The sequence below is a fragment of the Cydia pomonella genome, chromosome 2 (genome assembly GCF_033807575.1).
Source record: "Cydia pomonella isolate Wapato2018A chromosome 2, ilCydPomo1, whole genome shotgun sequence".
Classification (NCBI taxonomy): Eukaryota; Metazoa; Arthropoda; class Insecta; order Lepidoptera; family Tortricidae; genus Cydia; species Cydia pomonella.
The window spans coordinates 36,643,232-36,670,866 of record NC_084704.1 but is presented as its reverse complement, the minus strand read 5'-3'; the positions used below and the strand labels follow the sequence as shown (position 1 = coordinate 36,670,866).

Below are 27,635 nucleotides of genomic sequence, written 5' to 3'. Positions count from 1 at the left end.
AATAAAAGGAATCTATCTAATTCTCACTAAGCTCTTTAGCTTCAGCTGGTTAGTATTGACAACCAAAGTAGCTTGAACCGTAAATGGGTCAACAATTAATGTCCTTGCCTGTACCTGTGATATAGGTTCGAACATGCTCTCATCCATGGACGTTTTCTTGTCCCCCTGCGTCGCCAGCTGCGTCAAAGTCAGCACATAATTCGTTCTATCGCAATCTTCTATCTCTTCCTCTTCAAGCTTATTAACATCACTGGTATCTTCCTTTTCCGGGTCCTTTTTTAAATCACTAGCTATCGTATTTATATCTTTGTATTTAGAAGCTAAAGCAGTTATATTTAAATCTCTCCTAAATGCGGTGTAGAAAAGGTATTTGTTTGCGCCCATGGTCAGAAAGTTGTTCAGTTGGCTGCAAGTTCTACTGTCTTGGCAGAGTATTAGTATTTTTGTACTGTTTAGACTTCCTTTGTTTTTCTTTTTGACTTCTTCGGGGATTTCTTCCAGTAATAAATCGCTAAGGACTTTCCATTTTGGTAGATGTTCCGGATCGAATTCTGGAATGAGAATGGGAAATTGAATTGCTGATATTTTGGGAGCTCAAGTACTTAAATAGGCCGGTCCACACAAAGCGAGCAGTCTCGCGAGGAAATTTCCTCACGCGGCAAACGCGCGGCCGCGTGCTCGTGTAACTTTTGCCTCAGCCGAGCCAATTTGCTCGGCAAGATGGCGTCCCTCAGTCAGCTGTTCAAAATTGTATTGTACATACGCGCGAGGTCATTTCCTCACGCATAAACCGGCCAGTGTAGACGTGCCTGTACGTGTAAATTGTGTAATACGTTGATCTGAGCAGATCCGCACCGCTCTTGTCTCCACAGTTCACATGGCTGTCCACACCGCCAGAGAAAGAAACAGATGGAGACAGACCATAAGAGAAAGTGGTACAAGATCACGCTCAATGTTGAGGAATACGACGCACAAGGAGGAGTGTAATCCCCAACTCGCAGCGTGGGGACTATAGCCAAACACTCGCTCGTGAGAGGCCTGTGCCCAGCAGTTGGACGTATACACCGTGTTTCTATTGGATTCCGTTAACTCCGGGGTATGGGTAAGTACGTTTAAGAAAACTAAATGGCATAGTTAATTTAAAAAAATATTTTTTTTAATATAAAAAGTAATTAAATGTTGCATATAGCGTTGTTGTAACACGGACATTACATTAAATTCAACAAAACAATTAAAAACTATGACATATCAATGTCATTTCGAACATCAATCGTCCGAGATAGTATTTAGTTTAGTAGCAAATGTACACACTGGTACTAAACACTAATCAATATGTAAACATGCCCTAAGTCAAGTGTATACGCTCGTGAGGGTCTTATAAGATAAAAATAAATTATTGATTATCTCCGAAATGGAGTTAATTAGAATACCGGTGTCTTTGAGAAAGTTACTTAATTTAATCTCAAGAATGCACCCTTGAAATTAACGAAAAAAAAACACGGTGGATAGGCTGAATTATACAATTTATGATTGATCTTACCATTTTTGTGGTTATAAACCCTCGACTTGGCGAGCCTGAAGAGCTGTTCGGCCGAGTCCAAGAGAATCCACCCCGAGTTCACTTTGGCGTATTCCGGAGTCCTGTATTTGCTCACTAGGGCGTAAAATGAAACAGAGTCGTCGTGGATCAGGTTGCTGAAATAAATAAATGATAGAATGTGCATTTTCGGTCCCGAAAGAACACAAAAAATAAACCACAGGAATAACGCTACTTTATTTTTTCTGTTTTTACATTTGAATTACCATAATATAGCGTACTTCGTTTAAAATGGTTATAACATCTGTATATTGAGAGAAAAGGGGACGGCCGCTTCTCCACACAAACGTAGTCCCCATTTTCCTCTCTGGATATTGACATAATATAAAATATGTTTACATAATTTGATTTATATAAACAATAGCTATGCCGCTACGTTAGTATTAAATATATAAATATAATATATATATACTTCATATAAATATTGTAGGACATATTACACACATTGACTAAGTCCCATAGTAAGCTCAATAAGGCTTGTGTTGAGGGTACTTAGACAACGATATATATAATATACATATAAATATTTATAAATACTTAAATACATAGAAAACACCCATGACTCAGGAACAAATATCCATGCTCATCACACAAATAAATGCCCTTACCAGGATTTGAACCCGGGACCATCAACTTCGTAGGCAGGGTCACTACCCACTAGGCCAAACCGGTCGTCAAAGAGTTTTAGAGTTTTTTCGGTATTCTGATTATTATAAGAATTAGGAGAGAAAAATAAATTCGAAAAAATCAAACGAAGGAGCTGTGGTGTGACACCTCTCAGCGTACTAATCGAGTTTGAAAAATACATATTGTAAAATTGTCAATTCAAAGCTCAAAATAAAATGTACACGAAAAATAAGTTTTTGGCAAAAATTTCATTTTTGGTACAAGCTTTTATCGCTAACTGTACTTTTCTTTCCACAAGTAACTAATACTCATCGAGACAATTCTAAAAACCCCAAACACAATTAGGTTACGTTGTTTTATCACAGAGTTCCTATGGCCACCTCCTGTCTCCATCATCAGATCATCTCGATGGTACCATAATATTGCATTGTCACCCGACTTTCATATGTATGCAAATTTTCAGCTTCATCGGAAACCGGGAAGTGGGTCAAATTTAACTTGCAAGATTTGATTAGGATTACAAACAGACAACGGTCAGGTGAAAGTAAATAAAAGCTTGTAACAATGCGTTTGTACCTAGGTTCATTATATAACTTACATGATCATGCTCCGTAGCACCTTGAGGTCCTGAACATACTCCTTGACCCTCGTACTGAGCTGGTGCCACACGCAGTCCAGCTGCGACTGCAGAATTTTGTGGAACTTCTTTGAAATGCAGTTCTCAGTTGTGATTTCCTGGAATTATGTATGTATGTATGTAAACACTTTATTGTACATAAGGGACAGGTAAAGATACAATAAAAGGAAAAAATAATAATGTTGGCAATTATTGACCGAGCGTCAGTGAAGGTTCTAAGATAAAGTAGTAGTGCCCGAAGAGGGTATAGTTTCTAGATAATACCCAAGTTCTAATTTTTTAAGTCCAGTATACTTAATATAAGATATTTCATTGATCATACTAACTGCAGTTGCTGTTTGCTACTCAATATGTATAAAATAGATTGTTAGGTATTAATTTACTATACAATTTATAAAATAGAAATGGTACAGTGAACATCCCTATACATAACGTTGTTAACATATTATTGCATGTGCCTATGTAAAATGTTATTTAACTTAACGTTAAATATTAAGATGTTGCTATATGTGCGATCCTATAATTGGCTCTGTGTCACTATTTATGTTGTTATTAGCATAGTTATTGCTGTTGGTTCTCCATGTATAAAAAAAAATCAAGTAGGCATATTAAAATGCGCTTATGAACGTCAAATAAAGCTACGCCGGCTCTAACCCTACACCTCTGACCCGAGAAGATTTAAATCCCACCTCAATTGGAGGACGGTATCTCAATATGGACCGGCAAGAAACTCGGCGGGACAAATATTTTCAAAACATTACATCATAATTAACATGCATTAAATAAGAAAAAAAAAATACAATTTAGATTACTATAGAAATCATGCATTAATTTAATAGCTGCTTGAAATATTTTTACACAATTTTCAATTGTGGCTAAACGTCCGATAGGTCTGTGCCTTTGATGCCTAAACTATCAAAGAATGACAATAAGGCGAACGAATGTTTGAAATGTCACTGTATTTAAGAATTATTTCACTTAAAATTTAGTTTTTTCTTTAGTGTGATGAAAAACTGTGTAACTCCGGGGGTACGAATATTGTTACTCGAGTCTTTAATTCACTCCAGCCTGCGGCTGTTGAGAATATATGTTCTCGTACAATATTTCACTTACCCCATCGTTGCACAACGTACTATTGCCTTAAACTCACCCTTACCTGCATGTCTAGAGTCCGATTAACACTCTTAAGTTGCTTTACGGTGTAATTCATGATGTCGAGCAAGCACATCTGTATGTGATTCACGTTGGACGACAGCGGTACGTGCAACTCCACCACCTCTGCTTGTCTTCTCTTAAGGCATTTTATGATCGTTCCGTGAAATCTGGAACAACAGTACATTACTATAGAGGCCGCTGCCGCTTCTTTTCGCCATCGCCCTACGCGACAACATTTCCATCCTCACCACTTAGATGTTTGGCAGTCCTCAACTGTGCGTTTTTCCAGGAACTTTCTGCCTCGCACTGCTAAACTGTGGAATGAACTGTCGCCTGCGGTATTTCCGGACCGATACGACCTTCAAACCTTCAAGAAAAGAGCGTACTCCCATCTTAAAGGCCGGCAACGCACTTACAACCCCTCTGGTGTTGCAGGTGTCCATGGGCGGCGGTAATCGCTTACCATCAGGTGATCCGTCTGCTCGTTTGCCTCCTCTACCATAAAAAAAGGCCGGGAAACGAAGGGTTGCAGGCCAAGCAGATATAGGGATACGCGGCCGGCAACCCCGTTTCTCGCCGAGATTTGTATAGTGTTTTCTCAAATAATAGTCAATTTGTTTTATTCGTAGGTTTACAAAAGCTAAAAACGAATTACGAATCTACAACTATTTGCTGGTTGAATGCCAAGACGTTGTGTGACAATTTGACTTTTTAAAACCAAAATAAGATTGCTTTACAGGCCTAGGTGTGGGCTGTATGAAATTTCTTTACATATCATCTTCACTTATCGCACCTGATACGTAGTATTTCCGGACCTGATTTGAAGTCATGTCAACATTTCATTAATATAGTCCTCCTCATCGTTTTCGATGACGGCGACCCCAAATAAACACAATATGGACGTTGTCTAGCATGAGCCCTAATGTGGCTGGCCAGGCCGAACTTGCTCTTAAATACTCTATTGCACGCGTGACAATAAAGTTGGCCAGCTGCGTTGAACGTGTACACGTAGGAGGGCTTAGGTCTCTCTTTCCGTAACTGGCGTTTTTTTTTTTTTTATGTCTAGGCTAGTGAGGCGGTTATCTTCGAATGTTTTGACACCGTTATGGATGGCAGAACGCCAAGAAGACCTCCTTCCAGCAAGCTCCTCCCAACGCTCAGGGTCGATGGCGCAAGCGCTCAGATGCCGTTTGAGCACGTCCTTGTAGCGCAGGTGCTGACCACATTTCATAGCAAGGTTGAGAAATTCTATTTTATTAAGCACTTTATTGATTACAGTAGGTATACCTATTGTATTCGTTTAGGATTTAGCTGATTAGGCGAGTCCACACAAAGCGAGCATACGAGGCAATTTCCTCACGCACAAACCGGCCCGTGTAGACATGCCTCTGTCAAGGCGGCGCGCTCAGGCGAGGAAAACGCACGTCTAATAACTTTTTTTAATACTACGTCGGTGGCAAACAAGCATACGGCCCGCCTGATAGTAAGCAGTCTCCGTAGCCTATGTACGACTGCAACTCCAGAGGAGTTACTTACGCGTTGCCTACGCTAACACTCCGCACCCCTCGTTGAGATCTGGCAACCTTACTCACCGGCAGGAACACATCACTATGAGTAGGGTCTAGTGTTATTTGGCTGCGGTTTTCTGTAAGGTGGAGGTACTTCCTCCGTCGGGCTCTGCTCTAGATCTGGAATGACATCCGCTGTACTGTGCCCTACCACACAAAGCGAGATGACATTCACAATGCCCATACCTCAATTTTTTTAAAGTAAAATGTATATAATTAAAATATTGAAGTACACAATATTTTAATTATACACAACAAATAATTAATTTCTATTTCTATTTCTATCTGTTGATAAGATCATGGTTGTCTGGTTACAAAGTAATGAAGGTAAAGTATGTACATGTATGTACATATTCGAATCATGTAAATTCGTTAGGAAACATTTAAACTTATATTCATTCAAAGATACAACTCAAATCAAAAGAAATAATCGTAACCTAAAACAACTAAAAGTGCCTTTCTCGAAATTAAAACTTGTCACAAGTAGCCCACATTATATGACTATGAAAATCTAAAACCACCTCCCAAACTCTATCAAAGATCTAGACATTGTAGGTCAATTTAAAAAAACACCTGAAGCTGTTTTTAATTAATGGATGTTTTTATAATCTTAAAGAATATTTTGATAGAGTCGGTAAATGAAAATATTACTGTGCTTTGTTTATGTAAGGAAATAATGTAATAATACAATCAAGTTATCATGCGTGAATGTATGTGTAATATTAATTTAATGATATGATATGATATGATTTATTTATCTCACAATATACAATTTCACTTAAAACTACGCGTGGTAAATTCTTAGGAATTTATATTGTGATTGTCAGTTTGTCTTACTTTATATACATAGGAAAAACATGTGACAATTAATAATTCATTTAAAATTACTAAAGTTTTTAAATTTCAATTGTATAAATAAATTCACCAAGAACGGGTCGTCATTAAGGTAGCGAATGAAATGTGCGAAATAATTGTAATTTAATCACCTACTTGTAGCCCTCTTATATTGCTGTGCCCTTACAGGGTGTCACATGTATACCTATATGTTCCATTCCATCCATGCTTGTAATGTGATATGCAATAAACTATTCTATTCAAAAAAAAAGTGGTTTGTTTACATTATTTACAATTTCTATAGATCTTCACTTTATATGTACATACCTGGGCCATAAAAATAATTCCGTCACAAAAACAGCTCGCATCACCTTCTCCACTTGGTGGTATCCGAAAGTGAAAGAAATCGGTGAACTGGAGAATGCCTTTACAAAACCTGTCTGGAGAAATAGGAATAAATAGATACATATCGTAAGGTGACGAGCAAATCTCAGTAATTACCACCACAAGTTCATAGCCACAATGAATTATTCTTTAGTAATTAGTGAGTTTTGCTCGACATCTGACGATATTCAATCGTTCATATTAATATTAAGAAAATACAATGGAGCCAATGTTATAGTTTCATTCGTTTTGCTTTTTTATTTTGAATTTATAATGAAAAAAAAAATGCCTGGGTAAGTTGTACTGTACTGATATCGGGGGGACTACCGCGAAAACCGAAATTCGCTAATTGCGGGGATCTTTCTCTTTTACTCTCACTAAGACGTAATTAGAGTGACAGAGAAAAATGCCCGCAATTGACGAACTTTGATTTTCGCGGTTATAGCGCAGACCCCTTTTCCTCAAAATAATGTAAGTAGTACCATCAACAAATTATTTCATAAATAGGCGGGTCCACACAGAGCGAGCAGCGTCGCGAGGCAATTATCTCGCGCGGCAAACGGCCAATGTAGACGTGCCTCGGCCGTGGCAGCGCGCTCTGCTGAAGGTAACGCGCGCGCTGCCACGAGGCACGTCTACATGAGCCATTTGCCGCGCGAGATAATTGCCTCGCGACGCTGCTCGCTCTGTGTGGACCCGCCTATTTATGAAATAATTTGTTGATGGTACTACTTACATTATTTTGAGGAAAAGGGGTCTGCGCTATAACCGCGAAAATCAAAGTTCGTCAATTGCGGGCATTTTTCTCTGTCACTCTAATTACGTCTTAGTGAGAGTAAAAGAGAAAGATCCCCGCAATTAGCGAATTTCGGTTTTCGCGGTAGTCCCCCCGATATCAGTACAGTACAACTTACCCAGGCATTTTTTTTTTTCATTATAAATTCAAAATAAAAAAGCAAAACGAATGAAACTATAACATTGGCTCCATTGTATTTTCTTAATATTAATATGAATACGGCCCGCCTGATGGTAAGCAGTCTCCGTAGCCTATGTACGCCTGCAACTCCAGAGGAGTTACATGCGCGTTGCCGACCCTAAACCCGACCCCCCTCGTTGAGCTCTGGCAACCTTACTCACCGGCAAGAACACAACACTATGAGTAGGGTCTAGTGTTATTTGGCTGCGGTTTTCTGTAAAGTGGAGGTACTTCCCCAGTTGGGCTCTGCTCTAGATCTGGAAGCGAGCAGGATGTCGCTCGCTCTGTATGGACCCACCTACTACTAAAAATAAACCCAGATTGTTTTTATTCACGATAAAACTACTTTAAATTGGCTCGTTTTTTCTTTAGCAGGTATTGTAATTAATATATTAATAATAGAAGAAAAACTAAATTTGAAATCTCCCTGAGATGGCTGATATGTATAAATATCCGACCGCGGTCGGCAAACCGTCCCGCTTTGTCGCTTGCCATAAGGACGCCCTGACAGGTTATTTGTATAAAGATACAAGCAAATCTCGTCCTTATGGCAAGCCACAAAGTGGGAAGTTTTGCCGGCCGCGGTCACATATGTGAAGAACTTGACCATTACTATCTAATCCTTAGAGCATTCAAGCAACTGGAGACGCCTTATCTGTGATTTTCTGTACAAAACAGATAGCCGATTTTTGCGGGGGAGGGTCACGTGAAATCTATGGCTATTTGTACGTAACCAAAGAAAATATGAAATAGAGGTGGATTGACAAAGAAAACTTTGTAGCCACAGTAAATTTACTGCCATCTTTTGACACAATATTAAAACTTTTAGAACGAGAGAAGCTGGCATAGGCCAAAAGTTGTGGCGCCATCACTAGAAACGATGCCGCCATACCTTTGGCATATGATCTATTAGATGGCGCCACTTTTGATATTTAAGTAATGTAACACATATCAGTGAAAGAATAAGGATCAAAGTTAAATGAAGTCAGTGAAAGAATAAGGATCAAAGTGAAATGAAGTTCTAAAAGTTTTAATCATGTGTCGAAAGATGGCAGTAAATTTACTGTGGCTACAAAATCTTCTTTGACAATCCACCTTTATTTCAAATTCTCTGTGACGTAATGCTAATGTACAAATAGCCATGTCAGATAAACGTCAGTCCATAAATAAGTATGAAGTGACGTGATAAGCTCTTAAAGGCGACTCCGGTTGGTGAAATGCTCTAAGATCTTACCCTAAAAAAAGCGGCCAAGTGCGAGTCGGACTCGCCCATGAAGGGTTCCATACCATTTATGGCGTATTAAAAAAAAAAACTACTAACTAGATCTCGTTCAAACCAATTTTCCGTGGAAGTTTGCATGGTAATGTACATCATATTTTTTTAGTTTTATCATTTTGTTATTTTAGAAGTTACGGGGGGGGAGAGCACATATTTTTCACATTTGGAAGTGCCTCTCGCCCAAACTATTCAGTTTAGAAAAAAAAATATTAGAATCCTCAATATTATTTTTGAAGACCTATCCCTAGATACCCCACACGTAAGGGTTTGGATGAAAAAAAAAATCGAGTTTCAGTTCTAAGTATGGGGAACCCCCCAATTGTTTTTTTTCTATTTTTGTGTGAAAATCTTAATGCGGCTCACAGAATACATCTACTTACCAAGTTTCAATAGTATATAGTTCTTATAGTTTCGGAAAAAAGTGGCTGTGACATACGGACGGACAGACAGACAGACATGACGAATCCATAAGGGTTCCGTTTTTTGCCATTTGGCTACGGAACCCTAAAAACAGGATATGACATAATAATTACAAAATAAGTGAACCTTCTCACCTTATTATGTTGTCTATAGAGCCTCAAAGCGAAAGCCTCCTGACAGGACTCGAGCACAGTATGCGCGCGCAACACTATGATCCCAGTGATGTTAGCGACTGGCACCCGCTGCTTTAAGAGGTCAACCACCAATATGCGGGTTGACACAAACTGGACTCCACCCTCTAGGTACACCTTTTCCCTGGTAACAAAAATTTGAGGTTGATTTATAATTAATAATTAAGTATAATCAAGATGGTCTTGGAAATTCGTACGTCACTCCGGTGTGTGAGTGGGACATTGCTATATACATCCATCATGCTATCACAGTCGTACACCAGAGCTTCGCTCCATTGGTATGATAACCATGTTAAATGTAAGGTTGCAATTACATTCACCCAATGTGGTTGTCCAAACAAAATTATTAACCTATGCGCATGCAACACTATAATCCCCGTGATGTTAGATGTTAGCGACTGGCACCCGCTGCTTTAAGAGGTCAACCACCAATATGCGGGTTGACACAAACTGGACTCCACCCTCTAGGTACACCTTTTCCCTAGTAACAATAATTTGCAGTTGATAATTAAGTATAATCAAGGTGGACCTTGCAAATTCGCACGTCGATCTGGTGTGTGAGTGGGACATTACTATATACATGCATCATACTTCATATGTACTAGAGCGAAGTTTGAATCCGCATTGGTCTGATAACCATGTTAAATGTAAGGTTGCAATTACACTGGGAGTCTGGGACATTCACCCAATTTGGTTGCTAAAACAAAATAATGAGGATTATGAGGTTGCCAGGCTGCTGACATTATATTATTTTTTTTTCATGTGGAAATGATGCCAGAAGAATAAATGTTATTTGAGTTGTGAAAATTATGGTAAAACCATTAAATATGCAAAATTAACTAAACTGTATCCATTGCTATTTGCTACCGTGTGAAATGCTTCAAAGTAGTGGTTGTTAACATGGTTCACAGAACACTGATGCAGGAACACTGGAGGGAGAAACTAGTCTGTAGTGTGTAAATATTTTTATCCAAACAACTGGTGACCCTTAGTAAAAAAGGAAATTTTGTAAAAGTTATACTAATACAATGGAAAGTTAAGAATATTATAAACAAAGAACTTAAATAGATGTGAAGGTGAGGAGAAGTAAAAAATAATAATAATAATAATCTGAATAATTTGATTTGTTCCCTAATTTGTTAACATTATAAATAACTAAAAGTAGTTTAATTAACACAAGTGAAAGTACCTTTCAGTGCCCAGATTTGGCAAAGGTTTCAAGTTGAACTTCTCAGTGAAATACTTTTCTTCATGATCGCTGCTGTTTATAACTAAAACTAAGTTGGCTGGGTCCTTGTATACCCACAGTAAATTTGAAATTATGCCATTATAATTTAACCCTCTGAAAAAAAAAGTTTTCCAAATTAATAAAATAATACTTTGATGTTAACTTGAAAATAATTATAAAGCAGACGGTTTACTTACTTTGCTAATATAAGAAGTGCATCTTTTTCAAAGACATCAATAAAAATTTGCTTTTCAAATTCCAGTAATTTAAATTTTGTTTCAATTCGTGGTAGTGTAGTATCATCTTCTTCATTAGTAGATGTCGCTTCCATTGTCTAAGTGTAATATTACGATTGTAGGCTTATGCTGTTGGTTTCAATTTATTTATCGAGTATGTACCTGAAAACTTGATTTTATTGTTCGAGGTATTCTGCTACCACAGGAGAAAAGCGGCTTTACTATAAAATAAGACTTTTTATTACTATCATCAAACATACAGAAATAATTGCTTTACTAATATTTCGTACATTATTTATTGAGCAGAACGTAGAAAAATAACACAACTTGTGAAATGTATCGTATTCCCGATGTTATTTTGATTTGAATGGAGTCCGTACAAGTCCGTAGAATGGAGTTTGTTTTGTTGAGTGATTAAATGACAATTGGGAGCTATGGTTTTTAGGGTTCCGTAGCCAAATGGCAAAAAACGGAACCCTTATAGATTCGTCATGTCCGTCTGTCTGTCCGATTCTGTCACAGCCACTTTTTTCCGAAACTATAAAAGCTATACTGTTCAAACTTGGTAAGTAGATGTATTCTATGAACCGCATTATGATGTTCACACAAAAATAGAAAAAAAACAATAAATTTTGGGGGTTCCCCATACTTAGAACTGAAACTCAAAAAATCTTTTTTCATCAAACTCATACGTGTGGGGTATCTATGGATAGGTCTTTAAAAATGATATTGAGGTTTCTAATATCATTTTTTTCTAAACTGAATAGTTTGCGCGAGAGACACTTCCAAAGTGAAAAAATGTGTGTCCCCCCCCCCTGTAACTTCTAAAATAACAGAATGAAAAATCAAAAAAAAATATATGATATACATTGCCATGCAAACTTCCACCGAAAATTGGTTCGAACGAGATCTAGTAAGTAGTTTTTTTTTAATACGTCATAAAAATTAAAAAAAAAAATTTTTTTCATCAAACCCATACGTGTGGGGTATCTATGGATAGGTCTTCAAAAATGATATTTAGGTTTCTAATATCATTTTTTTCTAAACTGAATAGTTTGCGCGAGAGACACTTCCAAAGTGAAAAAATGTGTGTCCCCCCCCCCTGTAACTTCTAAAATAACAGAATGAAAAATCTAAAAAAAATATATGATATACATTGCCATGCAAACTTCCACCGAAAATTGGTTCGAACGAGATCTAGTAAGTAGTTTTTTTTTAATACGTCATAAAAATTAAAAAAAAAATTTTTTTTCATCAAACCCATACGTGTGGGGTATCTATGGATAGGTCTTCAAAAATGATATTTAGGTTTCTAATATCATTTTTTTCTAAACTGAATAGTTTGCGCGAGAGACGCTTCCAAAGTGAAAAAATGTGTGTCCCCCCCCCCTGTAACTTCTAAAATAACAGAATGAAAAATCTAAAAAAAATATATGATATACATTACCATGCAAACTTCCACCGAAAATTGGTTTGAACGAGATCTAGTGAATAGTTTTTTTTTAATACGTCAATAAATTAAAAAAAATTTTTTTTCATCAAACCCATACATCTATGGATAGGTCTTCAAAAATGATATTTAGGTTCCTAACATCATTTTTTTCTAAACTGAATAGTTTGCGCGAGAGACAGTTCCAAAGTGGTAAAATGTGTGTCCAAAGTGGTAAAATGTTGAACAAGATCTAGCAAGTAGATTTTTTTTAATACGTCTTAAATGGTACGGAACCCTTCATGCGCGAGTCCGACTCGCACTTGGCCGCTTTTTTTGTTTTCTGTTATATTTAAATCGTTTACTCCTTGCATAGTCAGTTTTATTCATAGCTTGAACAGGTTTTCTCATTTGAAGTTGATCTCAGTTGAGTTGAATCTCATTAAAATGTAAAATAAATTATATTACATATTATAATTAAGCCGAAATAAGTGACACACAATTATCATTAAATACTTTATTACTTAGCATTAATAAGAATATTAAATTAAAACAAATTTGTATCAATAATTCAAAGATCGATATTGAAATATTGATTAATGGCAACCTTGCTCAGCCGGTGCCTGCGATTGGCGGCATTGCCGGATCCGGATGCCGGTTGGCTCAGTTCAGTTGGCTAGTTTGGTTTGTGAAATCGTCGTCCCTCCCAGTCGCGCCGCGCTACCGCTCTATCCGCCATTTTGATTTCTACTTTCGCGTGCGTTGCGTCACGGCGTTAGGCTACCATATAAGTGACTTAAATTAAGTGAAAATACGTTTTAAAGTGTAATTAACACAACATATTTTAAATCCCAGGAAAACAGTAAGTTTAATCATAGTATCATATATGACTATTTGTCGAGAGCTGATAATTAACAGTAATTTATAATTTTTAGTATGCATACCCAAGCCATGAACCACTACGGTAATCAAAGAGGTTTTGGAGGGCCGCCCCAGCCTCAGAGACAGGGCGGTCGCCGTGGAAATAATAGAGGTGGATTTAGAGGACCAACACGTTTTGATCAAAACAACCAAAATCAGAGGAATCAAAATCAGCAGCAAGGAGGTCAACGCCCCAGTAACGAGGTCAGTACTATACCTTAAACTTACTGACGGTCACGTCGACAAGGTTTAATTATACTCTAATATTTATACTCAAATTGATGTTCATATTTTTATAATTTTGTGACTAACGCCTATGTTAACTGCGTCGCAGTGATATGCCTATGGCAGGAACAGGCAATTTTTATACTATTTTGTAGACGTGTTTATGCTTACACGGCCAAAATTAACCCTGTGATGTGAGATACTTTCTACTCACAAAAAATACCACATATGAATACATTTATTTTTCAACACACCTGTGTGCTTTCCTACCACTGCCACACAAGAATCTACATGCCCTTTAATATAAGTTAAGGATTGTGGTAATTTTTCATTGGTCCAAGCACTCGTTAACATTTGGAAAATTGCTTACTACCACAAAGTTAGTTACAGTCACTAAAATAACATGGCTTCATTTTTTTTAGAGGTAAATGAATCATGGCGTGGTATTTTGGGCTGTATATTTTATCTCTGGGGACTGAATGTTCAAAAACTGTTTTTTATTTTATTTACAAATGTGTGATATTTTTGAAGGGTGACACTGCTGTAAAGTTTATTAATTGATATCAAAGTCCTGTCAATTCTCAATTTTATTCAGCATACATCTCTTGGGAGTTTAAAAATTTAATATAATTTGACAGCCTAAGCCTGCTCCCCAAGTTGAAAAGCCCCAGCAGCAGGCTCCACAACAGCAACAGCGTCCACAGCAGCAGCAGCAACCACAACAACAACCGCAGCAGCAGCGCCCACAGCAACAACAACAGCAACAACAACAGCAACAGCAGCAAAGGCCGCAGCAGGCACCAGCCCAGCCATCACCAGCTGCCACACCGCAGAAGCAGGATGCTCCAGTAGCAGCACCACAGCAGCAGAAACCTAATACCACCCCCAATAAGCCTGCGGCCCAAGATAGTGTTGATAATGTAATTGTAATTGATGACCCACCATCAAAACCAGCCAACCAAAACCAGCAGAAGGTAAGTGTGAGTTGCAAATTTGATTTGTGTAGTCTTCATTGAGTTCAAATGATTGTTCTTAGGGCAAAAATAACTTTTACTCAAATCAAATTTATCCCAAAGGCAGGCCTAATTTATTGACACACCTTTTAAAACTAATTGCTGGCTAGAAAAAACGTTTTATTCTTTTCATATTTTGTGACACATATAATTCTCCCAGAACATGAATGGAAACTTCGGAGGCAACAAACAAGGTGGCTGGCAAGGTGGAAACAAGCAAGGTGGCAACTTTAACCAAAGCAGCAACTTTAACCAAGGCGGCAACTTTAACCAAGGTGGCAACTTCCAACATGGACAAAACCAGGGCCAGGGTGGTAAATTTGGTGGCAATAAGAACTTCGGCCAGGGCGGCCAAGGAGGACCCTTCGGTCAGAAGCAGGGAGGCCCCGGTGGCCCTGGTGGCCCTGGTGGCCCAGGTGGCCCTGCCCGGAACCAGCAGAGGCAAAGCCGAGGCCCCATGCAGGATAATCAGGGAAAGCCAGGACAGAGAGAGGTATTTCATATATTATCATTGCAATTTGGGTTGGCGGGTCACCATTTTTTTACAGATGACGCCAGCATAGGTTTCTTCTATCAATCCTGTGAACAGTACCAAATTATTGTTTTTTTTTTTGGCATTTACAGCTAAATCCCCTGGAATGAAACCTATTATGCTGGTGCAATTTATAAAAACGTTTGATTTTGCCAACCTCTTTGTTCTTGTTAAGAGCCCATTAACGTGCTCACTAGCGCCACTGGAAAATAATTGTGATTGTTTAAATTTAACGATAGATATTTTAAAAAGGGGGCTGTTACGTACTGTATATTGTATTTAAGTACCTTTTTAATACATCAAATTTGTTTTTATGTTGCTGGATTCGTCGATCTAAGAACTCAAAGCAAAAACGGCCGTTTTAACTTTGGACGCCTAGATTGACAAATCCAGCAACGTAAAAACTGGTATAATGTATTCAAAAGGTACCTAAATACAAAATACAGTCGTAGCGGCCCCCGTTTTTAAATATCTATCGTTAAATTTAAATAATCACAATTATACTAGTGGCGCTAGTGAGCATGTTGATGGGCTCTTAAGTAATGAATGATATACACAAAATACCACTGCTGCATATGAAGCCTAAACATTTTTTTTTGTTCTAGGAACAAATGCTTGCCAATAAGTTGAAGGATCTGGTGGGACCACTGGTTGACTTGCCCCCCCTAGACCAGTCTGAACTCAAATTCAACGGCCGGAGCCGCCTGTACATTGGCAACTTCACATCAGATATGACCGAAGAAGAAATACTGGGCCTGTTCGCCCCATATGGAGAAACATCAGAATTGTTCCTTAACAAGGAGAAGAACTTTGGATTTATTAAAATGGTAAGTAAATTTAGCAAAATTCCTATGAATTTATTATAGACCTTAATAAATATTCTTTTTATCCTAGTGCCTAACTCTATGTGGTTTATTGTTTTTATTATAGGACTACAGAGTAAACGCAGAGAAAGCCAAACGTGAGTTGGACGGCAAAATGCGAAACGGCCGAACATTGCGAGTCAGATTCGCGCCCCACAACAGCGCAGTCCGCGTCAAGAACCTGCCCCCGTTCGTGTCCAACGAGCTGTTGTACCGCGCCTTCGAGATCTTCGGCAAGATCGAGAGGGCCTACGTCAAGGTGGACGAGCGCGGGAAGTCCATTGGCGAAGGCGTGGTGGAGTACGCTAGGAAGCCCAGCGCTTTAGCGGCCATTCGCAACTGCACTGAGCGATGCTTCTTCTTGACCTCGTAAGTATATCTTTAAACTTGCATACAATCGTCATGTGTCCATTATTTTGGCTGTTAGAATTTACTGATATTGCGGACGCGTATACATATTTGTATAAGTGTTTCAAAGATGTTTCCAGTAACCTGGTAGGGTCTCCACCTTATAACTGGAAATTACATCAAAATTAATTCGTCTATTTTTTTTATATGTAAAATTTCTTCTGAAAATTATTGTATTCATAACGGAAATTAAATTGATTTGTGCTATTTTTAGGTCGCTACGACCAGTAATTGTGGAAAGCTTTGAGGAACCTGATGAGTTTGATGGTTACCCAGAGAAGAACCTGCCCAAGAAGCACCCTGATTTCCTACGCGCCCGTGAGGTAAGTTATCTATCATGCTTTATTTGTTTTTCACACTAAAAATACTTAAGTATTACTTAAAGTATGTCTAGGTAAATGTATTAGATAAATAGATAGATACAAAACTGTATTCTTATTATTACATGGGTCTAATGGTCGCCTTTATTAGTTTCGTAAAGTTTCAAGTTCAAGACCATAGTTTTTGCAGTGAGTCTGAGTTTATGTCTAAAATACGGTTTAGTAAGTAAATTTTTTTTTTGCACCATACAGTTAAAAATAAATGAAAAACACTTAAAAGCTAGGTAAGTAGGTAGCAACAGGCAGTCTTATCGCTAAGAAGCCATCTTTTCCCGACAAGAGAAGGTTTAGATTTGAGTCTTCGTATTGGTGGTGGGATATTATTCCAGCACTTTGTCGCTTGGTACTTGAGATTTCCGCGAAAAGATCGCGTATTGTCATTGCCTCTCGGATTAGGGGCCTGTCTCGGGTAGGGACCCATGCTATTTTTGCGCGTTTTTCGCGTTTCGTGCAGATATTTAATTATATGAACGGGTTTACCGCGATTAAATTTCATTATTTTACACCTTAAATTAGACGCCTCAGCTGGGTTGCACCAGCTATATCTATATCTACGTTTACCTATAACTCCGACATTTCGCTGGGACGTCAGTCATCCGTGACCACAGCTGGTACAAACAACCCCGCTGAAACGTCGGATTTAAGGTATAATATGAAATGTACTCGCGGTAGACACGTTAATATCATTATAGTATTTTATGCAACAGTTGTATAAGAAGGGTCAAAAAAGGCGAGTGGCGTGAGTTACAATGTGAGCCGGAGCCGAAGGCGTAGGCGAACATTGTAAAGGAATACGCCACGAGAATTTTTTGACCTACTTATACAACGTTGCATACAATATTTTTCCTACGAGTCAACAAAAATAAATCTTAATTTAGGTAAACAAATTACAGCAAAAGTATATAGCCAAGACGCGCGAGCATACCTTGTTACGCGCCCGGCCCGCCCCGGGCCGCGGCCGGCCGGTCGGCGACACCTCCTCGTAACCCATGAGGCCCTGGTACTTGCTACTTGCTAAATTAATTTTTTGGACAGTTTTTTCTCAATTTTGGCCACCGTAGCCTACGGAGACTAACAAGCAACGCTAAGCGGTCTTCGTAGTCTATGGGTGTTGCTATATTACGGGTGTCACATGCGTGTTTCTGACTTATGAAGTAATTATTTTTACTATACAACCAAATGAATATTTTGTAAGTTGGCAGCAATGCACTTAGTTTAAGTGTATTTGTTTTGGTTTTGTTAGGTTGGTAGCCATTAATCGCAGTAACATTATAGCTTATAAAAGCACAAGAGCTTTTATGAGGAATAGACAATATAGACTTTTCTTGAAATCTTTTATGTATGTTCTTATTTTCGTGTTAATGAATGCATAAATGACAGATAACAGTAGAGGAGTAGGAAAAATAACTTATTTGTCCTTAATATCTCGAGACAAAACAACTTTACTTTTTGCATATTGTAGGTTTTAGTTTTGATAATATTACGTGTTTCTAGTTCGGGCCGCGCTTCTCCGAGGCCAACAGCTTCGAGCACGAATACGGCACCAGGTGGAAGCAGCTGCACGAGCTGCACCGCCAGAAGGAGGAGGCCCTGAAGAAGGAGCTGGCCGCCGAGGAGGAGAAACTGGAGGCCCAGATGGAGTATGCCAAGTAAGTTGCACTTTACCTCTATTTTTTCATTGTAGAGCATCTCAGTTCTAACTTCTAAAGAAGCGCAGAAGCAGCTATGGGCAGCTGTTAGGCGGGTCCACACAGAAACAGTGGCCTTGCGGAGAAACGGAGCGAAGCAGGCTCTGTCGGTTTGGACTCATATTGTGTGGATCAGGTAATCCTAAAGTGCTGGCACTAGTTTTTATGAATATGATAGTCATCTGACCTTCCTTTCTTTCTTCCTTTTTTATCGTTCTGATCACATGAAAATAAAATATATTAGTACACGCTCAATGACGAAATGACATTTATTGTTACACCTGCTCACACAAAATTAAAGTCTCTTTGTTGTGCGAGAGTCAACAGTATTTGACTGTAGTTTTTATAAAATGCTGTCGCGTAGCATATAGTAATTTAAATCATTAGTGTTTTCCACCGTGTGCTGCTCAGGTTCTTTATCTATTTATTTCTATGATTTAGTTACGCATTGTCAGTTTGTTAAATTTAACAACACTAATAACAATAAGTTAGACTGATGTTACTTAGTGATTTGATACGATTTCACAAACTTTAAACTGTATAATACAGGACACTGTGCACATAATAATAATTTGTTATCGAAACAGGTTTGAATCAAGTTACAATGATAAAATAAAAGCTTAATCGTCGGAAGCTTATGGATCAGGGTTCGTTGTTCGTTCATTACGCGTGGTACACAGACAACCTCAAATACTAGACGGAGCACATAAGACAAATTGTGATTTTGTATGCGTGCACGATTGCTGATTACAGTTGCGCCCAAAATTACGACCAATACTCGTGTAAATTGAAAGTAATAACAAAAACTTTGGTTTGGGGTGTAACCGGCGCTTAAAAATGGTTTAAAATGCAACTAGGTTGCGCTTTTTAAATCGTAGCATTTTACAAGTAAAATTGCACCTATGCGTGGGTCCTCGTGCTCCTTGTAAAGGCTTTATAATGCCGTGTCTGTAGTCTGTGGCGCGGTATAACTCATATGAACTATATAACGTACACAGATACGAGCACGAGACAGAGCTGCTGCGCGAGCAGCTCCGCCAGCGCGAGCAGGACCGCGAGCGCCAGAAGCGCTCCTGGGAGCTGGCCGAGCGCGCCGCCAACGAGCGCCGCGAGCAGGAGCGCGCGCTGCTGCTGCGCCAGGAGGAGGACCTCACGCAGCGCATGCGCCACCAGGACGACGAGCTGCGCCGCCGCCAGCAGGAGAACACGCTCTTCGTGCAGGTATGTTGTTGTCTGACCGAGCAGGAGCGCGCGCTGCTGCTGCGCCAGGAGGAGGACCTCACGCAGCGCATGCGCCACCAGGACGACGAGCTGCGCCGCCGCCAGCAGGAGAACACGCTCTTCGTGCAGGTATGTTGTTGTCTGACCGAGCAGGAGCGCGCGCTGCTGCTGCGCCAGGAGGAGGACCTCACGCAGCGCATGCGCCACCAGGACGACGAGCTGCGCCGCCGCCAGCAGGAGAACACGCTCTTCGTGCAGGTATGTTGTTGTCTGACCGAGCAGGAGCGCGCGCTGCTGCTGCGCCAGGAGGAGGACCTCACGCAGCGCATGCGCCACCAGGACGACGAGCTGCGCCGCCGCCAGCAGGAGAACACGCTCTTCGTGCAGGTATGTTGTTGTCTGACCGAGCAGGAGCGCGCGCTGCTGCTGCGCCAGGAGGAGGACCTCACGCAGCGCATGCGCCACCAGGACGACGAGCTGCGCCGCCGCCAGCAGGAGAACACGCTCTTCGTGCAGGTATGTTGTTGTCTGACCGAGCAGGAGCGCGCGCTGCTGCTGCGCCAGGAGGAGGACCTCACGCAGCGCATGCGCCACCAGGACGACGAGCTGCGCCGCCGCCAGCAGGAGAACACGCTCTTCGTGCAGGTATGTTGTTGTCTGACCGAGCAGGAGCGCGCGCTGCTGCTGCGCCAGGAGGAGGACCTCACGCAGCGCATGCGCCACCAGGACGACGAGCTGCGCCGCCGCCAGCAGGAGAACACGCTCTTCGTGCAGGTATGTTGTTGTCTGACCGAGCAGGAGCGCGCGCTGCTGCTGCGCCAGGAGGAGGACCTCACGCAGCGCATGCGCCACCAGGACGACGAGCTGCGCCGCCGCCAGCAGGAGAACACGCTCTTCGTGCAGGTATGTTGTTGTCTGACCGAGCAGGAGCGCGCGCTGCTGCTGCGCCAGGAGGAGGACCTCACGCAGCGCATGCGCCACCAGGACGACGAGCTGCGCCGCCGCCAGCAGGAGAACACGCTCTTCGTGCAGGTATGTTGTTGTCTGACCGAGCAGGAGCGCGCGCTGCTGCTGCGCCAGGAGGAGGACCTCACGCAGCGCATGCGCCACCAGGACGACGAGCTGCGCCGCCGCCAGCAGGAGAACACGCTCTTCGTGCAGGTATGTTGTTGTCTGACCGAGCAGGAGCGCGCGCTGCTGCTGCGCCAGGAGGAGGACCTCACGCAGCGCATGCGCCACCAGGACGACGAGCTGCGCCGCCGCCAGCAGGAGAACACGCTCTTCGTGCAGGTATGTTGTTGTCTGACCGAGCAGGAGCGCGCGCTGCTGCTGCGCCAGGAGGAGGACCTCACGCAGCGCATGCGCCACCAGGACGACGAGCTGCGCCGCCGCCAGCAGGAGAACACGCTCTTCGTGCAGGTATGTTGTTGTCTTACTAATACAATTTGTTCCACAAAGAAAGAAACTCGTAAGTGCACAAAAATAATTAGCACAGACTTCTACTTACGGTTTTTCTGTACACTTAAAATATACTTTTTGAAATTAAACGAATTCACTGACAATGAGTTTCTAAGAGGAGGCGGTATATTGTTCCAGCATTTCGTGGCAGAGTATTTGAAGCTGCCTCGAAATGCAACGGTGCTGTGCCGTGGACAAAGCGAAAGAGTAGCTCCCCCAATACGCATTTGTGAAATAGTTAATTTTTCGTACAGATATTGTGGCGTCATTGAATCGTGTATCTACAACGAATATCATTAATTCCAGGCCCAGCGACTCAACTCCATGTTGGATCGCCAAGAACAAGGCATGTTCGACCAACAGCAGCCAATGGTGAGTACGCATTTCGATACTTTGCAGATACTCTTACCCCACGAACCTACGTGCAGATGATTCGTCTACATATATTATGTCGTATGACATACGACATCATGAAATTAATTATGAAATTTCAGCAGCATTTCTACAGTTCCGTGTCACTATTTTTAGACACTTATTTTCATAGAGTAAAATTTAACTTTTTTCAAATTGAAATTTATTGACTTATAGTTATATTTAAGAATTTATCACTTCCTCATTTGGGATATAATTTCGACGCTACATTTATTATCGATATGAGAGCAATTACTAACTTACATTAAAAATATTACTGTTACTCGCCATTGAAATTTTAACAGCATATCTTGTAAATGTTTGCAACTATTTGTTGCAATTTCCCAAATAATAAAAAGAAGAGTTATAAAATACCAAATCATATCGCTCTTCCTCTAGCTGCCCAGATACCTCTAAAAAGGCCTTCCATTCTATTGTAATTTGAATCTTAATATTTCAACAAATCAAAATTGCATTAATCTTGGCAAGTTTTGATTCATGGGCAGCTAGAGGTTATGCTCTCTATAATCTAATCATTAATTACCGTCACTCCGTTATTTGTGATTTATGGAAAAATATGCCTAATTTACAGCAAAATACAGTATTTTGAGGAGGGGCTGATATTCTATGTTTTTGACCAACTATTTTACAACACAGTTTTGGCACCTATACTTTGCACTTAAAATTTAACTGTTTCTATATTTTAAGTGACTAATTCCGTTGAAACACGGTTGAAAGATAAATTATACCAACGTAATGTAATCCATATTTATTTCTGAAAGTAATCATTTCGGAAGAGGTAACACCAGCTGTTGATGACATTGTTCGATGTCTGCCAAGGGAAACTTATTTTTATCATTATTTTCGACATTTCTTAATAATTGTGCTAAAGGCTGCCACACGGTAACATCAGGTAACTTACCTAGTTGCTTACTGTTTCATAGTGTTGCTCAACATTGCTCGACAAGAGTTAACTGGCGGTGTGGATATGCACCTTTAGCAGATGCGGACATAATAGTATGTCTTCCACGTACAATATTGACTGTCAGGACAGTCGGCAAAACCTTAGTTTACCAACTTATTTACATACATATTTGTTTATGCGGAAATGCTAAGCTTCAACTTGCCGGATGAACATTCACATTAGTTTTATCGGAGTTTTTCCTAAACAGAGTGTTTAGTTTAAGAACAAAGTTCTAATAATACCTAGTCGTGTGGGGGTGGTGTAGATGTCGCAGCCAACTGGTTAAATTAGCCAGCGAATGAGTTGGCTGAAGAAGAACCAGCTAAATCATTGGTCGCAACGTTCAACCAAATGGCTGAATGTCGTGTAGTCATTTTGTTAATTTCGACATTGATGAATATGATGATCGGTTAGGTTAGTATTTTATTCATAATTTATTTCATTTCTCTAACTTTTTAGGTTACATTTAAATTACTTGGTTGAGTGAACCAGTCGTTTTTAAAGAGCTGACTTTTAATACGCCAAGTTGTTAAGCGTTGAGTGATTTTCTATTGACCTAGGCGACTAATTAGCTGGCTAATTAGTTGTTGGCTCTGATTCATACTTTGTCAAGTTAAGCGTTATTGCCTTATTATATTATTATTATTATTGTTTATATATATCGTTTTTTCACGCGTAACTTAGTTCTGTACGTATTATATAAGGTGCTATTTTAGCGATATCATTGCATTCTTTTTTTTTAGCCAAATGCATTCAATTATAACTAGAACAGTCTAGGAACTCCTAAATTAAATTGATTGTTGCTGTTCGTTGCATTATTTAAGAAATGTCGAAAATGTATTTTATTCGTACAAAACACTATTTAAACTTTAAGTTTATAATAAAAAAAAACGTATAATAAATCTCACTAGACAGTGATTTACTAATCTGACGTAATAACTATATTATAATGTATACCTGTATTTTTCGTTCGAGTCAGTAAATAAGGTAACTGGAGTCTCTTCCTTGCATGCAAACATAGGGCTTTGATAACTACTCGGTATAATATGCGTTACGCTGTTTTACTCCGTCTTTACGACGAATTATGGCGCGTGCGCTAAAACGTTGGAACCGTGCGTAAACGTCACGCAAGCGGTGTGCCGTCTCTCATAAGGATCTATATATTTCAAAGCGCACGTACACGTCTACGCACACGCATCCGGTGTGCACTGGCCTGTATCTTAGGCCCAATTACTACACACTACATCGAAACTCAGCTCGTGGGCATCGGTTCGCGAAGTTCAAAGGTTCTTAAACTTTCAGTGACCATTAAAAAAAAATATTTTTGCTGCACCAACTGATTAGATGCTAATAATACTTTTATTGAACTAAGCCAACAGAGGGTTCAACTAGGGATTTTTTTAAAGTAGTCACACTACTATATCGTCGCGTGACAAGAAAAACTCACTACAATAAACTGAAATGGGTGACCAAAGCCGCAAGCCGCAATGGAACTGGCCTCTTCAGCTGACGCCCTGGACGTCTAGGCCACGGCAATGTCCATCCCAAATGCTCAAGTATGTGCAATCTTCGAAGGGCTAGGCGCCTTTGAGAGCTTGGTCATTTTTCCTTTAGTATATGATATCTATTTCAGTTAATAATTCGACAGAGGCTTGTTGTGTTTATGAATTCGCGGACCACACCTGTGTCCCGCGGGCAATCAGTTAACGTTAAGAACCAATGGTGTAGAATCTACACTGTATATAATGCGTACAATGCGACAGGAATAATTTGTACTGTTCGCGACAGTCGCAACTCGCCTGGTGAATGCTCTGCAGTGTTCCTGTTAAATTTTGGGGCTGCCGTGTATTCTTAAATTGTCGTGCTTAAAGCGAAAATCTTTAAAAAAATGCCGTACCAAAACAAATTGCATTAACTTGAGGACAAATGTTTGGAAAATACGGCAAAGGATCTGTTGCTGTATGCCGTGTTTCTGATCAGAAGGCTCGTGAATTTTACGGCAAACCATAGCAGGAATGACGCTGATGCTGGGCTTTAGGTTCATGCGAAATGCATGTGTTTTTCCATGGTTCTCATTGCACCTCCTCTCGTTATGCATCAGCCATCGGCCAATTAGGAAAAAAATATTTAAGGAAAAAAAATATCTCCTAAGGCTCCCAAAATGTATGCACATCTGGGATTGCGCAAATTCGGATTAAATGCATTTAGGATCTAATGAAGGTATTAAAACGGTTTCCAGCTTACCGGGAATTAATTTCTCAAAACACTTTCAATGGATCTAATTTGATTGGCCTAGTATATCACTTTCACTCCAAAAACGACGTCTTATAACACGCTGGGTTATAACACCCTATGAACTGCTACCATTTCGAATCCTGAATGGTTTTGTGACTTATCATTGTCTTTGCCGGAAGTGTCGATTCTTTTGCCTTTCAATAATAAGGGCCAGTTGCACCACCCCACTATTGACGGACTGATCAAGTGATCAATGATACACAACAGAGAACTATAAAAAATTTCATATAATAAGAAATACTTGTTAGTAGGGACCATTATTCGACGCGTGACGTATAGTTACCAAACGCATTATCTTACTGACTTGAATGAAAAATAAGGTTGCTCTATTCGATACTGTGTACGTAGGACTGCGTATACAAACTGAACGTGAGACACTGATTTGTGTATACCTACACCGTGGCTTATACCGATTATTAGTATTATTTCCGGTACCTTGTCTGCGACAGGACGTTATAAAAGATAACTTACCGGACGCTTGAAGTTTAACACCATTGCATGTACTTGTTATTTATCGTACTCGTATCTATTGGGAAGTTTATGATTGCTCACCTAGGACGGAGGCTTCAGGGACGGAGGCTTCGACATGCCCCCACGCGGTGGGTACGATGACATGCCGCAGGGCCGCGGCTGGGACAACCCGCGCCAAATGGACGATTTCCCTAACAAACGCCGACGATTCTAAACACGCCGCTGCTGACATGACCTGCAACACTGTTGCGGCCGCTTAACACGTCGTCTACGGTTAAATTAAATATAAAGCGACCAAACAATGTTCTGCAGCCAGAGTGCAGCACTAGCACGAACCGTAAACCATAGAGTAAATTATGTATACTATGCTGTAAACAGTTTTTTGACATTTTCAAAGATTATTTGGTATAAATATGACATTGATGCATCGAGGCGGTTTGTTTACTGTTTGTGCTAGTGGCGCCCCCTTCGCAGATTTTGCGTAATATTCCATATTAACGAAATATTTCCAATATAATTCGTAGCTCTTAACATAGCTAAAATTACTTTACTTATCCTGGGACATCTTAAATCCGCTACGTATATTTAATTTAATCGCAGATTTTTAGTACACTGACTTCTGTGTCATTAATTCATCTCTAATAACTTAAGTGACTTGCGATTAAAAGTTATAAATTGAATGTAACTCGTAAGCGAATTATCGCGCGTTAGCTATGCGATATTTTTTTATTTAGTATGAATGAGGGGTATGAATGAGATACATGTATTGTAGAATAAGATAGATCGTACTTTAGAGGCATCTTATGTATTAAATAAAAGTATATAAACGGTTTCCGTTGCTGAAATGCGACATTACATTAAAGTATTCAGTATTTTTCATGATAAATGGTAACTCAGACACAGAACGTGCCAGTCACTCGTAAAGCGACTGCACGTTGTTTCATCATACGCATTCAGGTGTCCAATTAGTTTTCTTTTTCTCTTATAAATCGATTTTGGTGGAGAATTAGTTTAAAAGTATTTTTTTAATTTGAGGTCACAAATTTAATTATTCGTATGTAATAAAATAATGCGGAAATATTAATTCATATATATATTTTGAAAACAAACACGTATTTTGTCTGAAGATATGAATACTATTTTTTCTATTTTCCGTTTTGCCATTATTATGAATTCAGTAATCTATGCTTTGTGCAAACACCAAGGTTTATAAAAAAATCTTGCTTTAAGGTACAAAAATTACAAATGGCAGGTGCGTGTGATGGGACCTACCGATCAAATATAACTTATTTTGTAATTTTTTTAACATTTTCACAACACACCTTCTCAGACATTGCCTTTTCATGCCAAAGCATGATTAAGTAGTTCTCTGTTTTATATATAAGGTCCGGTTCTGACGGACTGCAACTTGTATGGGAACTGCATGCCGACTGCACTCCAACTGCAACGTCGACGTGCAGTTCCCATACAAGTTGCAGTCGAGTTGCAGTCCGTCTGAACCGGCCCTTAGTTTTATGTTTTATATGACTAAATAGTGCGGTTGCTAGACAATTCGAAAAGTAGGTTTATTGGATTGAGAGATGTGACAGTGTGCGCGTGCTTTAATTAGGTAACTACGTATAGATATTTTAGCCCTTTATCGCGTATTATTCGAGTTAATTCATTGCATATTTTAGGTTTGTATTAAGGTTTTAATTTAAGTCTACTATCTGAAATGTAAATCGATAAAGGGTTAAATCTTGACATTGATTATTTATGAACATTAAATAAAAGTCAACTTTATAATAAATTACCACTTAAATATCACAAATCGGATTTATCATTTGAACGCCCTGTTGCAATTTTAGAATTATGTCTTAAAGTAAAAAAATATTTTTTAAAGTCAGTTACATAAACATTAATATAGTGGATCACACAAGGCTAAGCCTGTCCCGTGATTCCACGTTATAAACATAACATTATATATAATGATTCATTGGGGTCAGAAATTTTAGAAAAGACTTGAAAAGAAGACATACAGAATAAGTATTAAATTTTTACTCTTCAATTTGAACTACAAAAATATGAACCTGACATTAACGATTTGAAATCGAAATGTATTATTAGTCGGGTTACCTGCTATTTTGGAACCGGTAGACTAATTTTCAAAAAAATATTCTTTAAGTAGGCCTCAAGGGCTCTTCTACAAGTCAATACAACATTTATAGTAACATCATATAGTGAC

At 39.6% G+C, this 27,635-nt stretch overlaps 2 protein-coding genes across 2 annotated transcripts in view; one reads left to right on the top strand and one right to left on the bottom strand.

Annotated features, from left to right (window-relative positions):
- The window catches only part of LOC133515586 (DNA repair endonuclease XPF-like), a 47,373-nt gene extending 34,277 nt beyond the window's left edge, over positions 1-13,096 (bottom strand). The window contains exons 1-8 of the mRNA XM_061848168.1: positions 11,094-13,096; positions 10,858-11,010; positions 9,612-9,792; positions 6,746-6,858; positions 4,018-4,183; positions 2,823-2,959; positions 1,541-1,695; positions 115-551 (exon numbers count right to left, since the gene is read on the bottom strand). Of these exons, the coding sequence (XP_061704152.1) occupies positions 115-551; positions 1,541-1,695; positions 2,823-2,959; positions 4,018-4,183; positions 6,746-6,858; positions 9,612-9,792; positions 10,858-11,010; positions 11,094-11,227 (1,476 nt within the window). The 5' untranslated portion in view covers positions 11,228-13,096. The remainder of the gene's footprint in view (positions 1-114; positions 552-1,540; positions 1,696-2,822; positions 2,960-4,017; positions 4,184-6,745; positions 6,859-9,611; positions 9,793-10,857; positions 11,011-11,093) is intronic.
- A 135-nt stretch (positions 13,097-13,231) lies between these two features.
- Positions 13,232-27,221, top strand: LOC133515564 (uncharacterized). Its single transcript, XM_061848126.1, has 11 exons — positions 13,232-13,423; positions 13,497-13,686; positions 14,346-14,681; positions 14,881-15,213; positions 15,858-16,079; positions 16,183-16,484; positions 16,738-16,846; positions 18,398-18,552; positions 19,590-21,231; positions 21,577-21,642; positions 25,497-27,221. Exons 2-11 carry the CDS (start codon positions 13,498-13,500, stop codon positions 25,623-25,625), a joined length of 3,483 nt encoding a protein of 1,160 aa, XP_061704110.1. The 5' UTR covers positions 13,232-13,423; position 13,497; the 3' UTR covers positions 25,626-27,221.
- Positions 27,222-27,635: the final 414 nt, after the last annotated feature.

What these genes read in the sequence shown, in the direction of transcription:
- LOC133515564 (XM_061848126.1), top strand. Translation starts at nt 13,498, where the DNA reads ATGCATACCCAAGCCATGAACCACTACGGTAATCAAAGAGGTTTTGGA. An exon ending in CCAACCAAAACCAGCAGAAG is followed by an intron (nt 14,682 to 14,880) that starts GTAAGTGTGAGT and finishes TAATTCTCCCAG; the next exon opens with AACATGAATGGAAACTTCGG. An exon ending in ACTTTGGATTTATTAAAATG is followed by an intron (nt 16,080 to 16,182) that starts GTAAGTAAATTT and finishes TTTTTATTATAG; the next exon opens with GACTACAGAGTAAACGCAGA.